The sequence below is a fragment of the Sphaeramia orbicularis genome, chromosome 18, assembly GCF_902148855.1.
Source record: "Sphaeramia orbicularis chromosome 18, fSphaOr1.1, whole genome shotgun sequence".
Lineage (NCBI taxonomy): Eukaryota > Metazoa > Chordata > Actinopteri > Kurtiformes > Apogonidae > Sphaeramia > Sphaeramia orbicularis.
In genome coordinates this window covers 21,850,958-21,868,490 of record NC_043974.1, presented here as the reverse complement: position 1 = coordinate 21,868,490, position 17,533 = coordinate 21,850,958, and the positions used below count along the sequence as shown (strand labels likewise).

Sequence of the window (17,533 nt, the reverse complement as noted above, 5' to 3'; positions counted from 1 at the left end):
CATACCTAAGGAACCCTTGCACGCCCTGCTAGGAGCCATTCCTGAGGGCGTTGAAAGCACAGATAATATTTATCTACTTCAAATTCTCCTGGCAGCAGCAGTTACAGGTACCACTGTCAACTGTGACACCAAATGTTCCAACACTCCAACCATGGAAAGACCGTATGTATGGGGACTTTATAGAATGGAGGATAGAACTTAGAATTTAAGGCTCCATATTGTTCCGAACCAAAAGAGCAAGCCACCCCCCCCCCACCACCACCACCACCACCACCACCACACACACACACACACACACACACACACACACATACACACAAACAAATAGTTTTTGTTTTGTCTTATTTCTGTTTTGTTCTGCTCTGTTTCATGTTGTTTTCATTTTGTCTGTGTGTAAACTTGTTGGTATGAACCTATCTGATGTGATACTTCAGTCTGTTGTCTTTTCAGTATTTACAATCCAAGTCTTATGACTGTGTGTTGAATGTCTATGTGTCCAGTAAATCATAAGTTAAAAAAAAAAAAAAAAAAAAAAGCTTATTGATATTAAAAATCTCTTTTTCAAAAGTATCCTGGCCAAAAGAAGCAGCAGCAGAAGTTACACAAAACAGAAATCACAGCTATACTTTAAATCTTATATAGGTAAATAAAATACACGTGAAACACAATAAAAGTCAGTTCTAACACAATACATAAATCACTAAACTAAGAACCTACAAATAAAAAAACATCAATAACACTGGTCAACAACAAATTTATTGTTTAAGTTTTCTGAGCTGATTTAGGATCATTTTGGTGTGCTGAATCCAAAAATCACATTCATTTTGCTCAATCAGGTCAACTTTCTGAACTATGCTACATATTGGCTTTTTAACATTTTTGCTTACATTTATGGGCATTTTCACATCATATGATACAAAATTCTTTCATATTTCTTGCAATCAACGAGTTCTGAAGATTTTACTTTTGCCAATTTATGATTTTTTTTTTTTTTTGTGATCAAATATTTATTGATTTTTATAATATAAAAACTAAATTAACAACCTAAAACAAACAAACAAACAAGGTCCAGGACATTAATTACAAAAATTTGCATCTTCACATGACAAAATAATATAACATACAATCATACAACAAAACACAAGAATACGACAAACACACGCACGCCTCATACCAAAAGGGCTTTAAGATCAGACACAGTTCGATTCCAGAGCTCGATAGTTTCTTCCTTGGCATTATGCATCCGCGCTGTGGATAATTCCAAGTAGGCCACATCGATAAATGTTAGTACCCACTGACGGTGAGACAAAGAGTGTGGAGGTTTCCATCTTGTGGCTAGCATCTTCTTAGCCGCAGTCAAGCCAGCCAAAAGACTCTTTCTTGCATTTTACGACATTTCAGCTGAGACATATCATTGAGGATCAAAACCAAAGGCGAAAGAGGGATATCACACGACAACAAATTAGACAGACTATTCCTCACCACCTCCCAGAAATATGCCACACCTGGGCACTCCCACACCATGTGAAAATAGGTACCTAATGAGCCTGTATGACAGACAGAACAATTTGGGTCAGCCTTCAGCTTCATATTGTAGAGTTTATGAGGTGTCATGTAGGTCCTATGAATAAAGTTCAGATGAATCTGTTGGTGATCGGGGTTCTTAGACGAGTGTAATACAGAGTCCCATACTGCTTTCCAGTCAAAATCTTGTGGAATATTAGGGACATCCGTTTGCCAACAAGAATCCAAGTGTAAAGGAACATAAATCATTTCTAGAATATAAACATACAGCTTAGAAATTACACCTTTTAGTCCACTGGTACCATTAAAAAACCTAAGGAGAGGATGATTTTTCAGCGGAACCTGCCAAGGTACCCCATAGGCTTTCATGGCTGATCTTAACTGCAGAAAGAAAAAGAAAGTGGAGCGCTGCAAGTTAAACTTAACACATAGATCCTCAAATGAGAGCAGGCCATTTTCATGGAATATATCACCAAGGGAACGTACACCTTTATCGAACCACTGTCTACACTGAGCTTGTTTAATAGAGCATTTATCAATCAGAGTACCTTCATTATTGAAGATGGGGGAATAAGGATTCCAATTAGATGTAATTCCACATGCTTTCTCTACAGAGCGCCATACTGCGATGGTGTGAGATAAGATGGGACCGTACAGTGCCCGGCATTTCTTCAGAGGAGTGTTTGCAAATAATACTTCCTGTAACTTTAATGGGTATGCCAAAGATTCTTCCAAAAACCGCCAAGCCACATCCACTGAACTGTTAAACCAGGTGACCAATGGTCGTAGTGTAAAAGCCCAGTGATACAGCCTGAAGTTGGGTAGTGACAAGCCTCCTGCGGACCTACGACGTTGTATTGTGGACAATTTCAAGTCAATTTATGATTAATGTTTTTTTTTAATATTACAGGTGAATGAAATGGCTTCGACTAGAAGATCTTGCAAAAATAAACCTGACGTATTCTGCTACATCTGCGGTGAATACACCATTGTACCTAACAGGAATCCTGTTAGAAAATGATATTTTTTCTCTTAAAACCTATTTTGGGTGAGAACTATATAAAAAAAATCAACTGATAAAGCCACAAAAATGTAATCAATTTGGTGAGAAGATCAAAATTTTCAAAATCAAATTAACAAAAAAAAAAACCTGACCTGATTGAGAAAAACAGATGTCATTTTTGGATTTAGCGGTGCAAAATGGTCCTAATTCAGTTGAAAAAACCTAGACAACTTGCAAAAAACATTTTTTTGTAACCCAGTGTAATCACCAACATTGATCCTTTTCCAGTTATTTAAAACAGAGGTTCTCAACTGGGGGTGCGGACACTGTCCTGGGGGGGGGGGGGGTGAGCACATGGGGGGGTTGCGAGTGACATCGTCATGCGTGTGCGTTAGTGACTACTCTTGTACATCTGTTGGGTTTCTGTAAATTGGCTTAGAGTTTGGTTTTGACCAACTCTATATGTAAAGTGTCATGATAACTTTTGTTGTGATTTGGCGCTGTATGAATAAAATTTGATTGATTGATTGATTTGATTGGTTTTCCCCTGTAAGTCGGTTTGGAAAAAAGCATCTGCCAAATGCATAAATGTAAATGTAAAACAACATAGATCACTTTGCATTTCGTTCAACATATTGCTGCCCCATCAATCTCAAGTTTGTTTTCCAGGGGGTGGGGGTGGGGGGCAGGTAGTCAATGATCAGATGAGGGGAGCTGACTTTCACTTTGTCACAGCTTTATCTGCAGAGCTATGTAAACCACTACATCCTCCACACACAGGTCCGTCATGTTACTTTTACAATTACACCGCCCACCCCACCCACCCCACCCACCCCTGGTCCCACAATTTTTTTGGGGCATGGGGGGCGCCAGTAGGTTCATGATGCCATAAGTGGGTCGTGGTTCAAAAAAGGCTGAGAAACCTGGATTTAGAATGACTTTGAATGTAATTAACCAATTCCTTCAGTTTAATCTCCTTCTATAAATTGTGGGAGTAGAACATTTAAAAGAATGTAAATGCACAGCATGTAAATAGATTCAACAAAAAATACTTTAAAACTATTTATTGTTGTCCCGTGCCGTGTCTGATACGACTTGCATGCAGTCAGTGTATGGTCTGTGTCACTGATGACCTTTTTAGATTAAAGTGGTGCAAGACACTGATAATCTGATGTCTGCCAGTGGAAATTGTTGGAACACCTCAGACTGGACAGACCAGTCAGTGACGTACGTATTTAGTTGTGTTGTCACGTTCACTGTCCTGATGGGTTCACTATAAGACGCCCTGGAGCTCTGCAAGTTCATCAGCTGACTTTACAACATCTGACCCACATTGTCTCCAACACAGGACAGGACAGGTAAGACCATCCAACCATCGACACTTAAAGTAATCAAAATAATACTGACCTTTGAAAGGAAAGAGGGCGGAATATACATTTAAATCTAGATTTTTTAATCACTTTTTTTGAACACTACATTTAAATGTGTTTCTTTAACCCCTTAATACCTGAATTTACATACAAGTATATTAGAAAATTATTTGTTTTTACTTTCAAGTAGATGCCAAATTAACTGTCGCACATAAAATAGATAGAGTGTTGGGTTTGTTGCATATTTGCAACAACAGGCAATAAAGATAAAAAAACACATTTTCCAGTCTGAGGCATTTTCTTGGTTCCACATACAGACCAATATGATGAAGGCCTTCTAAATATAATCAGCTAGTACTGTTTCATTATAGCCGCATGTCGCTAACATGTTACAAACAAAAACATACAAATAACTTTAAAAATATTCATCATATGTAGTCTACTTTAATATATATGCTGTAGAAGCACACAATGAACTAGTGAGTATTTTTTTTAATTTTTTGTCACAACTTAACTTATATACAAAAATTGATCCACTTTTACGTGTGTCATAATTAGCTAGATGTAGGTTCATCACCGACCGATCCGATGATAAACAAGTGCTTGAAAAAGGTTCCTAGGAACATGTTGAATATGCTCAAACCGTCATTGGGGGAATATACAGTATACACTATCTCAGCTGTTTCCGTGATAGAAACAGTATGTCGCAAATTTATGACTGGTGGCGTTAAGGGGTTAACCTCTTAACATCATAACGACATAAATTTGCGACATATTGTTTCCATCATGGAAACAGTAGGTTGTGAATTTATGACATTATGACGTTATATAGCATATATGTAAAAGACCATATTATTTCAAAAAAATGTAGGTTTAGGAGTTAAGAAAGCCAAAATGATGGAAAAACAGACGTAACTAGACATGGATGTAGGCATTCACTTCTGTTTTTCAAGTGATTTTAGGACATTTTACAAAATTTCATCCACAGTGATACAGTCTTTCACAAGTAGATTATCTAATGCCTAAGCACATCTAGCATGCAAGTTCATTAATGAACAAATGAAATTAATGAATAAAATTACTTGAAAAACAGAAGTGGATGCGTACGTCCACTTCCGGTTCCGTCTGTTTTTCCGTCATTTTAGCTTTCTTGGCTCCTAAACCTACATTTTTTGAAAATGATCTTTTCCGGGCAACATGGTGTTACAGTGGTTAGCTCTTGTGCCTCAGAAGGTCCTGGGTTCGATTCTAACACCAGTCGATGGGGGTGGGACCTTCCTGTGTGGAGTTTGTATGTTCTCCTCATGTCTTTGTGGGTTCTCTCCAGGTACGGGTGCATCCTCCCACCATCCAAAGACATGCACTGATAGGTTAATTAGTTAATCTAAATTGCCCATAGAATGTGACAGTGACTGGTTGTTTGTCTCTATATGTCAGCCCTGTGATGAACTGGCGACTCGTTCAGGGTGTACCCCACCTTCGCCCATAAGTAGGGGTAGGGTCCAGTGACCCCCCCCCCCCCCGTGACCCTAGTGAGGATAAAGTGGGTTCAGATAATGAACAAATGAATGATCTTTTCCGTATACGATAACACAATCAAAGCCATACATGTTTCTTGTTAGGTTTACACGTGTGGTTTTTCAGCTGAAATGTCTTTTTTCTTCAGAAGTTGTTGCCATGGCAGATAAGACAGTCATGACCCAGCCCAGACCTTTCATCCAGACTACAGTATCCAATGAGTGGACGTCTGGCATCTGCGACTGCCTCCAAGACCTGCCCCAGTGTAAGCCATATCTGTTTTTGAGTGGGTTGACCGGGGATACATATTTAAAGGAGCGAGCCATGACATGCAACTCCTGAAGATGCATGCCGAGACAAAAAAAAAAAACAAAAAAACCTCCCTGTGTGAAACTGAAAACACGCTGATTATGTTTTAGACTGATCCGTGCTCAGGAATGCAAACAGAAATCAAACTACATATCAGTGTGTGGTAAATTTACTTGAGCATTCATACCATGTGATAACAATCTTCTTAATCCCTCAAGTGCCCTACAAAAATGTGTACCTCTGGAATTTTTTTGACCTCATTGGCTGCTTCCGAAGGTGATGTTGACTAAATTCTGGTTTCTAGACTTACAATGACTCATTTTCTCAGGAGTCATTCTGGTGTCATCCATCTGATTCGCTACACCTTTTAAAAGTTTGGGTGGTTTTTCTCTCTCTTCTGCCCAGTTCACTCAGTTCTGGTTGTAGTTATTGTTACCATTATAATGATCACCATGGCTGTTACTGTTTGTATTGTTGATACTTTCATGTGAGGGTCTTCGCCACCTTCTTCTCTCTTGCTCTCGCCCCTTCAACCCCCCCTCCCCCATGTCAGGTCCAGTATCGAAATGTGGTTCAACAAAACTCATAATAAAGATGGAAGAATATCAAGGGGAGCTTCATATACAGGTGACACAAAAAAATGGTAACTTTTTAACAATCCAATAAAACCAAGAGTGATGGAAGAAAAATATTTTATTCATAGTAATTGAAACCTTAAAATATGCCATTTAAGAAACAATGATGGAATTTTCATTTTTTAAAAATTACTTCCTGTAGATGGCGTCCTCCTGTACGAATGCATTCTTGAAATCTGCTGTTGAGATTCCTCATTGACCGCTGCAACATCTCAGCTGGGATACTGTGAATTTCATCCTGAATTCTCTGTTTTAACTCATCCAGAGTTCTTGGTCGAGTCGTGTACACTTTACTCTTGAGATAGCCCCACAAGAAAACATCACAAACGGACAAATCTGGCGAGCTAGGGGGCCAGGGAACATTACCAAATCTTGAGATCACACGGTTACCGAACAATTCTCGCATAGCCACCAGTGGTTAATAAAATGGGGGTGTGTTTACTTGCTCAAGGTCACTGTCTCGCAGTGCTGCCACTTGCTCATGTCTGCCAATACGCACTTCAAAAATTCCCGTTTTTTTGGGTCACCCTGTACTTTATGAAGTTTCCCTTGGCAAAGCACCAAAAGGCAGCCAGACTACCATTCAGCTGTTATGATGCTGGACAAGACAAGTTAAGAAAAAAGAAGAAAAAAAAAAGTTTGGGTGGTCAGTCTCCAAATTATTGGCCTAATAATAAGATTTTTAGGGTGAATACAACTTTAATTGTCAGGCAGTTGCTAACCTCCGAAATTAACTTCCATGCTTCTGTTTATTGAATTAACTCATAAAGACCCAAAACATCCACCACTGACCAAAATCATCTTCTCATATAACTGTTTAATACCTGTTGAACCACTAATCCTATTAATAAATGCAAATAATTGGTGTAAAATGCAGTTTGTCATCTTTTCATGATGGTCATCAGATATGACCCATTTGGACGTTCAGAGGCTTCATAGTGAACGTGGAAACACTGTCGTCTTCTACAACATTGATTCACCAGTAAAACCCATGGAGGTTGACAAATTGCAGTGGATGGACTGGAGACACTTGTTTTATGTTCAGTTAATTCCATGTTTTACTGAAAATGTCACTTTTTCTTCAGTTTTCTGTGTTTTTGATACAATAACAATTTTAATCTGAGGTTTTAGCAAATTAAATATTGGAAAATAGATGATTTCCTCTGGTAAAATGCAAAATAGGCAGCATTATTTTTATAATAAATGGTGTTAAATCACTTAATAACCGTTATATTTAGAGAAAAAAAAAAAATATTTGGGAACTGCCACAAAAGTAGGACTGGGTCTTTATGGGATAAACATGATGCAAATGCTTGATGAAGTTTCCCACTTTACTGTCTCTGTCAGATCAGCTTTTGCATTAGCTCACCCATTCCCTTTCACAAAATGCTGGGATCCTTTGCAGCCCTGCAGCATCGTCCAAATATGGTCACTTCTAGCTCCAAATGACAAAAAATAAATGGGTAACATCACAGTCCTTCCATCAACTCTATGTGATAAATATATTGGTCTTGAATTGTGTCAACTGATTTGGTTGCTTGCATTGCAGGTTGCCTTGCCTTTTGGTGCCTTCCTTGCTTCACCTGTATCACGGCTCGTGAGGCTGGGGAGTGTCTATGTTTACCTCTGCTGGACGCGTTTGGAGCCATTCCTCCCATGACCACTGCCCTCAGGGTGTCAGTGCGCCAGCGATACGGCATTGAGGTAAAACGACTTTCTATCTAGATGGGATCATGTTGCATAAATACAGCTAACAAAACAAAAAAAATGAAACGATGCATTTATCCACTTGTGGCAATTTCACAGGATTTGGCTACAGACAAAGGGCCAGATCTACTAAAGATTTGTGCTTATAAAAACATGTGCAAACTCATTGCATACAAAAAAAATGTACAAACTGATGTACTAACAGTGCGCTCTAAGGGTTGTGTCTGCATCCAGTTAGTACATTTGTCACAATTAGGGATGTAATGATATGAAAATTTCCTATCACGGTTATGTGTCCAAAATTATCACAGTTATCATTATTATCGTGGTATTGTTGAAATTGTGTTCAAAATGTTCAAAAAGTACTAATACACACACTGAAATAATTTAACCAAGTTGTATTTTGAAAAAAAAACAACAACAACAACAAAAAAAACAAATAAAATAATTGGTACAATGTACCTTCTGTTGGCAGAAACATTCAAATATTAACCCTTAGTGGTGAGTGTATTTTGTCCGTATTTCAGTCCTTTTGATTTTGTCTTTATATACTATATAAACAAATGTTTACTATACCCATGTCTGGGATCTGTTTTTTCAGCACAACTTCATCTATTTCATCTGCCTATTATTTTTTCACTTTAACCTACTATAAAAACATAAAAGGACAAAAAACACAAAAAAATATATAAAATCCAATTTGAAAAATGTGAATAATGTATTGCATAAATAACACATAGATGCTTAATAAACCTTTTCACAGACTTTAAAAGTGAATATTGGTTCCAAATATTAGGTATAGAAAATTAAAATTGTAATAAATTAAAACTATATACAAATAGTTGACATAAAAGCAGATCTTTACATAAGGTTTTTTCCCCTAAAAGTGCAGTAATCAAACACGGTTATCATGATAATTAGAATTTAAACGGTAACACTAACCGTCTGGAATTTTACCACGGTTTATTGTTATACCAGTAATCGTTACACCCCTAGTCACAATGAATATGCAATATGGGGCCTTTACACACAACTGTGCTTGTGCTGGGAGGAGAAAATGTAAATATATTAATTTAGCACACACAAAGTGATTTATCAAACCCGAAAACAATTTTACTCATACAAATTGCGTCTATTTTTAACATGTCTCAAAGGGAGGTGCAAACGGTTTGGATGCATAATTGTGCACACATGGCTGCAGTTATTGTTGCAAGAAAGAGACATCGCAATGATGAAACAACACGCAGAGAATGCATTTTGCACCCTCGTGGAAACATTTTTGGAATGATGGAAGAAAAAATAATTGAGACGTATGCCCCCCCACACACACACACACACACTTTACAGGACTCTTGTAAGATATTTTTCCACTTGATCTGATGATTGTGATTAAACATACACACCAACATTAAGCTACAGTGGGACAAAATGAAGTGCGCATGACAGACATTCAATCCAACAACCCCCACAGCCCCCCCCCCCCCCCCCCTCTATATATCCATTTTTGTACCTTAAGTACTTTACATAGAAAGAAAACTCTCATATAGTTGATAATACCATGATGTTTAAAGTTTCAACCGGTGGCGTAATTGAGAAAAAAACAAAAAACAAAAACAGCATAGGCAAGCTACGACATCAAGACATGGAGGTGTGAATGAAAACTTGATAAAACAGAGATTATGGCAATAATCAGAGGTTCTAATAAGCTAAATAAATTATTAGGCTATTATCATTGAGCTAATTGGGCTATTAAAGTAAAACACAAATTATTATTAAATATAATATAGAGTAATTACAGTATGATATATAATAAATAATGCGTTAAGCCTAATGTTTGAACTATAATTAGTCCTACAGTTCAGTTCTCCTAGCCTATAGCCTATTCTCATGGTCTACACACATTTTTTAATAATGCTGCAGGGTACCTTATAGTATAAATTTGTACTTTACATAACTTTGGACCCTTTTTCATAGTCTAAAGGTGCAATTCTGGCCTCCTAAAGAGCAATATTGTTCTTTTGAGAGAACATTCTTAAAAAAAATGTACTTATAGGTACATAAATGTTCTGATCTCATACCTCTGTTTTTGAGAGTGTATATCTGACAACTGATTGGTTTTAAAAATGTTTTGCCATTTGTCACAATACATATAACAGCTCACACAACAGCATATATGGTCAGTGCAAAAAGCTACAGTACATCATGTTCCTTAGTTCCACTTTGAAGGTGATTTATCTCTGCGGTTCGATCACAGCCCACATCTGGAGCTGGCAGATGAACATTCATGCACTGAACTTGTTCCTGAAAATGAGTTTTTTTTTTTCATAAGTGTTGCATGTCCCCACATTCCCACAGTTCATAACCAGGTTTATTTCTCAACAGGGTACGATTTGCAAAGACTGCGTGTATTCTTTCTTCTGTGGGCCCTGTACCTGGTGCCAGATAGCACGAGAAATCAAAGCACGAAAAAGTCCCATCACCTTCGTCAACATGGCATCGAAATAAGATTACATGCACAGGTTATCACTGCGTCAATGACAGCAGAACCAGCGTCATCGCCATCATCACCGGGATCAGAGTTTTTCACGCTATTTGGATTAATGGATGACTACTGTTCTGTTCCAAGCACGTCTGCCTCTGAGGAATGCCACTTGGCAGCTGATTACAAGTCTTGAAAAGCAACGCATCCACTAATGACATGCAGGAGATAAGCTGCCTCAGTAACAAAACAACGCAGATGTACTGATCAGGACTACTTGTGTAATTCTTTTCTATGTTTTTATAAATGATAAGTATTTACTAGAAGCTTCAAAAGTGGGTCACTTTGACTCATCATATCCACTTTGTACTGATGATTTACCTGTTTATACCTGAATTATCAAACACACCTAATTGTCACAGTTGGAAATTTGTAACCTTTTTACTCCCATTTCCAGTATATGTATTTAAATAAATCCAAGTGCAATAGAACAAAGTTGACTAGTCTCAGGTGAGCTCTATCAATAACAATCCACACACACATTTCATCAAGCTTGTCCTGCACAAATATATACACTACAAACAAAAAGTTAAGGATTTTTTATTTTCACAATATTTTTATTGGTATTTAACCCTTTCATGCATAAATTATGAGAACCTTATTCGAGATTTTTTTATTCCTCTTTAGGCATTAAAAAAACAGTGCAATTGACATTTTTTTATTGAACCTATTTTTTATGAAGGTAGATTTGTTTCTTTATTGCTGTAACCATAAAAAAAAAAATTCAATAAAAAAAAATTGCAATAAAAAATAACCTTTTCAATCAATGAAAAGTGTTGAATGCAATATATATATATATATATATATATATATATATATATATATATATATATATATATATATATATATATATATATATAAAATCCAAAAATTGCATTTGAACACTTTTCTTTGATTGAAGAGGGTTGTTTTTTTTTTTTTTTGGCTTTTTTTTTTTGAGTGAAGTGAATTTTTTTTTTTTTTCATTGAAAATATTTGTTTATGGTTTGTACTTGTAGCATAGTAAAATGTACTGTGATTCATTCCATTACTAGAAAAAAAAAGTCAAATGAAGCAAGTTTAGGTGACTTAACTGGTAAAATAACAAAATAAGACAAATGCTAAAAAATATTTAAGATCCAAAAAATTGCATTTGAACACTTTTTTTTCTTTGATTGAGAAAATTGATTTTTTTTTTGTTAATTTTAATTGGAAAAAAAACCCAACAAACAAAAAAAAACATATGTATACACACACACACACACACACACACACATATATATTTTATTTTATTTTATTTTATTTATTTATTTATTTTTTTGGTTAAAGCAATAAACAAAGAAATCTACCTTCATAATTTTTCATGGAGTTCCAAAACTGTCCACAATTTTTTGAAGCAAAGAATGCAATATCAGAAAGTGATATACTGTGTGAAAACTATAAAAACATTTTTAATGCAGCTAATCTGATGTTTTCTAGCATTTTATCATATTCACAATTTTTATTAGCAATTGATTTATACTCAAACATGTTAGTGCAGATCAGGTTTATCAAGAACAGCAAAGTTACAGTAATGGTATGAACTTCAGTGTATTATTATGGGATGGTGCAAAAGTGTCCACTGTGTTGGCTGATATGAAAGTAAAACAACAAAACCCATGAATATACAAGAGAACAGCTGTAGAATAACTGTCCACTGTAGTGACCAGTATGCATGAAAGGGTTAACTTTTATGCTGAAAGGTATACAAAGCAAATGATATACAAAACAAACATGAATCAAAACAACATAAACACTCATACACACACCCATTCACACCACGTAGACTTGCACCAAATGATATGTAAATATATATATAAATAACACACATATATTCTTATAAACATGTACATGTATGCAAAAAAAAATAAAAATAACAATAATGATAAAAAATATTAAAATATAGCAGTCATGATAATAAAAAAATTAAATAAAATTAAACAATGATAATTTGTATGACACGTCCCTATTTTCCAGATACCATAATGTTCATATAAGGTTCCCATAATTGTACAATTCCTCCAGTTTTCCTTTGGTAATGTAAGTCAGTCTTTCCAGTCCGATACACTCTGATAGTTCTTTTATCCATTGCTTCATAGAAGGAGTTTCCATGCTCTTCCTGTTCAAAGCGATAACTCTCCTGGCATGTAACAGTCCAAAGTTCTAAAAGTTAAGGATATTTTTAATTTGTGGGCTATTTTTTCCAGTTGGGATTCTTCCACAGCGCTTTTTACTTTTTTGTGTGTGAACTGAATTGAAAAAATTTTTTTTTAACGACCAGACATAGTTTTATTTACAAATGGCAAAAACGACAAAAAAAAAAAAAAAAGAAATATCCTTTACATTATATTTGTAGTGTATGTCACAAATGCGCCAAAATCAGGTGGATGTTTTGGTTACATTTTTAGAAAGAAAAATCCTTTGAAAACAATAGGAAGATGAATGATAGTATGCACGAGAGGAAGTTCAACGGACGCTCCCACAGATTATATTAACACTACATTTGGTCTCATGTGAAACTCCAGCAAAAATCTGTTTGGATTCATAGTAAACAGCCGTCACCAAGTTGCACAAAATGCCAAGAAGCTGAGTAATTGCTGTAAACGTCGTAGAGGGGGATTTAAATGAACCATATCATGACACAGAACAATTGAAGGAAGGAAAGCTTCTGAACCAGCAGGCGTCCCACAGGGAGCTTTGTTCAGGTATCTGAGCTTCAAATCAACTTTGAAAAGGAGCAATGAATGTAGAAAATGTCCCGCGAGAGTAAAAGTAATAGCTGTTTTCATTTTCAGACCTTCCGTATTTGAGTAATCTCCATAGCAACGACTCATCAGCGTCCTCCTGTAGCTCCTATTGGCTACTGAAGTACCAAACACCGACATATGTACAAGTAGGTCACATCCAAGTCTGACCTTAGAGTATAATCAAATCAAACCATGTCTCAGGTGAATATCTCCTGCAAACCATCTAATCTCGTTCTGCTTTGATACATCAGATTGCTTTTGGGTTTGTTTTCCATTCTGTTTTGTTAATCTGTGTTATCTCTGGTCACTTTATCCAACATCTTGGACTAAATTTACCGCTTTGTTTGCATACTTACAAGTCAATCATCCATCTACTGTCCTACTTTCAGGTTTCTGCTTTTAAGATTCAGTGTGTGATATTTAGTGACATCTACAGGGTGTATCAGAAAAAAGTAGACTCTCAGAAAAAACAACGTAAAACCAAAATGCGAAGACGTTTTGAAAATATAGTCCTGTATATTTATTGACCATGTAATTCTCCCTTGATTGACACCAGTGTCCTGGGTCCGTTTTCATGCTTCAGTGAACAACGCTAATTTGAATTGTGCAAAATAAAAGTCTTTTGCGCATGGAAGTGTAAGGGTTAATATGAGAACTGTCGCCATGGAAGACAAATTCCATTGGTCTTTTACTTGCCTGCATAAAACAGGAAAAAAAAAATTATTACATGTTAACCCCCTACCATCAATACAAAGATTTCACACATCAAGAAACTGAAAATTAACAGCAAAATTTGCTCAGTGAGTCAATATTTGGGTTTTACACTTCAGGATTTTAACTGAAGGCACACATTTCCATTAGTCAGATATTACCATAATAGCTGAAATTGTAGGGCTAAGCAAGTACTTTAACATGCCATGAAGGAATAATTACCAAATATTTAATAAAAACATGAGTGTATCATCGACAAAGTAACAGAGGAAAAATACACAGCAGTTATTCAAAAATGCCAAGAAGTGCAGGTTCAAGTTCAGTTCAAGGAAGGTGTAAATATTTAGCATACCACAGGTTTCTTAATATATGAGAGTACATTATATCCAAAAAATAAAACTGATATCATTTTAATTTTAGTTTAAAAGACATGAATCCATGGTACTGAAGTGAGAATCCGAAAAAGTAACGGAGTGAGGAGTTTGTTCAGTGTGATGAACTATAATAATAATAATAAGTGTTCAGAGAACGCAAACCTCCACCAAGCACCCTAAACGGTGTGCATGTGTCAATCGACTATTTCTTTTTAAATTTTACAGTGTCAAGGTTGTTCCATACAGCAGAAAAGTTGAAGCTTGTTTCCAGTCATGTCTATGTCGAATTATATTAAATTCCAATCAATATTTGTTGAGTTATAATGAAAAATGTGTCGTAAATGGGATTTTCAATGTTAAATTGAAATGCCCACAGAGTCCACATTCCACAGTGGATGTGGACAATTTTGTGATATGATGTGATTAAGATATTGTTATAAGCTACGGGTGTATCAAATTGGAGGCTAATCGGAGTCGTTTTGAATTTTTTTATGAATTTTCGAAAATTGCTTAATGATGACAAATAGGAAAAATTGAGATTTTGTGACCTTGCTGTGACCTTGAACTTTGGCCTACTTGGCCCAAAATTTAATAGGTTGGTCCCAGGGCCTAGGAATATCTGTGGGTAAAATTTGGTAAAGATCGTTGTTATAGTTTTCTTGTAAAGTTGCTAACAAACAAACAAGCAAACAAACAAACACACAAACCAAAGCAATCACAATACCTCCTGGTGGAGAAAATAAAATGATGATAATAATAATAATAATAATAATAATAATAATAATAATAATAATAATAATAATAATAATAATAATAATAATAATAAAAGATTTTATTAAGATACCGACAAAATTATCAGTCTTTGGCGACGTATGTTTCATTACTAAATTAAATACACATCTTTCTACTGTTTTTTATAATAAATAAGATTCAAATTCATTATAGTATTTGATTACTATGAAATACAAGATTAGACACAGGCAAATATTTGAACATATTTATTTACACATTCATTCATTCATTCAAGCTTTATTAAGGGCACAGAAATAGGTCCACAAGATAAGATTAAAAAAAAACAAAAAACGTCACAATAAAAAAGAAAAGAAACAGCATAAATCCATATGTTATATATATGCAATTTACATTCTGAACTGATGCTGTATACAATCATTTACAACCTTTACTGTTCTTAATTTACTCTGTATTCTCATATGTTTTCTTATACATCCAGTTGTAATTCAGCTACAAATTAAATAAACACAGTTATAGAAAGTAGAGTTACATGTTTTTCATGCTGAGTAATCAAAAACATTATTTTAGAGAAAAAAAGACATTGACACCGATGTTGACTTTCGCTTGGCCACGCGCATATGTTTATCTTCACACTATCGTCAAACTCTGAAATGTGTCAGTCAACAGAAACCCTCAGATTCATTTCACTTTGCACAGCACAGACTGTTAATACTGTGAGAAGGAGTTCTTTTCCCTGCTAATAGTGTGGGCTGGAAGTTATAAATAACTAATGTCCAGCCCTGAAATGGAATTGTTTTTATCCAGACAGTTTGCCTATTCTTGGTAAATACAGAACCTTGTATTTTGCTTAGACACTTCTTTTTACTCCTAATCTAAAGAATGACAGCTGTTAAGCATATTTCATGTATTTTCTAAAATGCTATATTAATTTAAAGGAAGAATAATGAGATGGTATGCATGTATTTTAGTGAAGACAATAACAATGTCCTATTTGAGGACTGTTTGGGAAATACAAATACGTAGTAGTAGTAGTAGTAGTTTATTCAGTCGTTACTTTAAATAACAAAAAAACCAACATATCCATTGTTCCATGTCCAATGTGACCGAAAGGGTTTAGGCCACAGGTGTCAAACATGTGGCTCGGGGTCCAAAACCGGCCCGCCAAAGCGTTCAATCCGGCCCCCGGGATGAATTTGCAAAGTGCAAAAATTACACTTAAGATATTAACAATCAAGGATGTCAAAGTTGTTTTTGTTCAGGTTCCACATACAGACTTATGTGATCTCAACTAAAATAGTAGAATAATAACCTATAAATAATGACTCCAAATTTTCTTAGTTTAATGTGAAAAACATAATATTACATTACATCTATAAATAAGTAAGGACAACTCCAAATTTTAAATGATGAAAATATTACCATTTACAAACTATCCTTTAACAATAAAATGCAAAAAACCTAAAATTTTAAAAGTGAAATTTTAACATTATACTTCCTGTTATTAAATATTTTGTGCCTTTATAGATCCAGTCTGTAATATACATGTATAAATTGTAAGTTGAGGTGTAATATTGTTAAACTTGCACTTATTTTTCTGAAGAGATTTCTTTTTTTTTTTCAGGTTATTCACATCATTTTTGTTTGGATAGTTTGCAAATGTACATATTTTTAAAATCTAATTTTGATTGCACTAAAACAAAAGAGGAAAAATTTGGAATCGTCCTTTTTTACAGGTTATTATGCTATTGTTTTACTGGTCCGGGTCACTTAAGATCAATTTGGCCTAACGTGGCCCCTGAACTAAAATGAGTTTGACACACCTGGTTTAGGCTGAAGCTACAACTTATTTTGCCTAACCCTATTTACAATTAACACAATTTTTCCACATGAAAACAAACAAACAAACAAAAAATTTTCAGTGTAATCATTGCTAAATATACAACAGAAGAGAATACATATTTAATTTAATTCAGGTAAATCATGTCCTTACCTCAACTACCAATATTAATCCTAGTCTTTTAAACAAGTATTTTCTTCAGTCAAATCCTGAGCTCTATATTTTTGAATAATAGTTACACTGAACAAAAATATAAACGCACCACTTTTGGTTTTGCTCCCATTTTTCATGAGCTGAACTCAAAGATCTAAAACTTTTTCTATGTACACAAAAGGCCTATTTCTCTCAAATATTGTTCATAAATTTGTCTAAATCTGTGTTAGTGAGCACTTCTCCTTTGTCCTTTGCTGAGATAATCCATCCACCTCACAGGTGTGGCATATCAAGATGCTGATTAGACAGAAGGATTATTGCACAGGTGTGACTTA

The 17,533-nt window shown here is 35.2% G+C and overlaps 1 protein-coding gene across 3 annotated transcripts; it reads left to right on the top strand.

Moving 5' to 3' along the window:
* Nucleotides 1–3,790: 3,790 nt before the first annotated feature.
* On the top strand, nt 3,791–11,045 carry LOC115438248 (cornifelin homolog A-like). Of its 3 annotated transcripts, none has more exons than XM_030161694.1 (4): nt 3,791–3,885; nt 5,564–5,680; nt 7,909–8,063; nt 10,449–11,045. In XM_030161694.1, the coding sequence occupies exons 2-4, from the start codon at nt 5,575–5,577 to the stop codon at nt 10,569–10,571; spliced, it is 384 nt and encodes a 127-aa protein (XP_030017554.1). In that variant the 5' UTR covers nt 3,791–3,885; nt 5,564–5,574; the 3' UTR covers nt 10,572–11,045. The 3 variants fall into 3 exon arrangements, with proteins under 3 accessions (XP_030017554.1, XP_030017555.1, XP_030017556.1); XM_030161695.1 differs by having other exon boundaries at nt 3,824–3,885; nt 5,567–5,680; XM_030161696.1 differs by having other exon boundaries at nt 3,876–3,893; nt 5,563–5,680.
* The last annotated feature ends 6,488 nt before the right edge of the window (nt 11,046–17,533 follow it).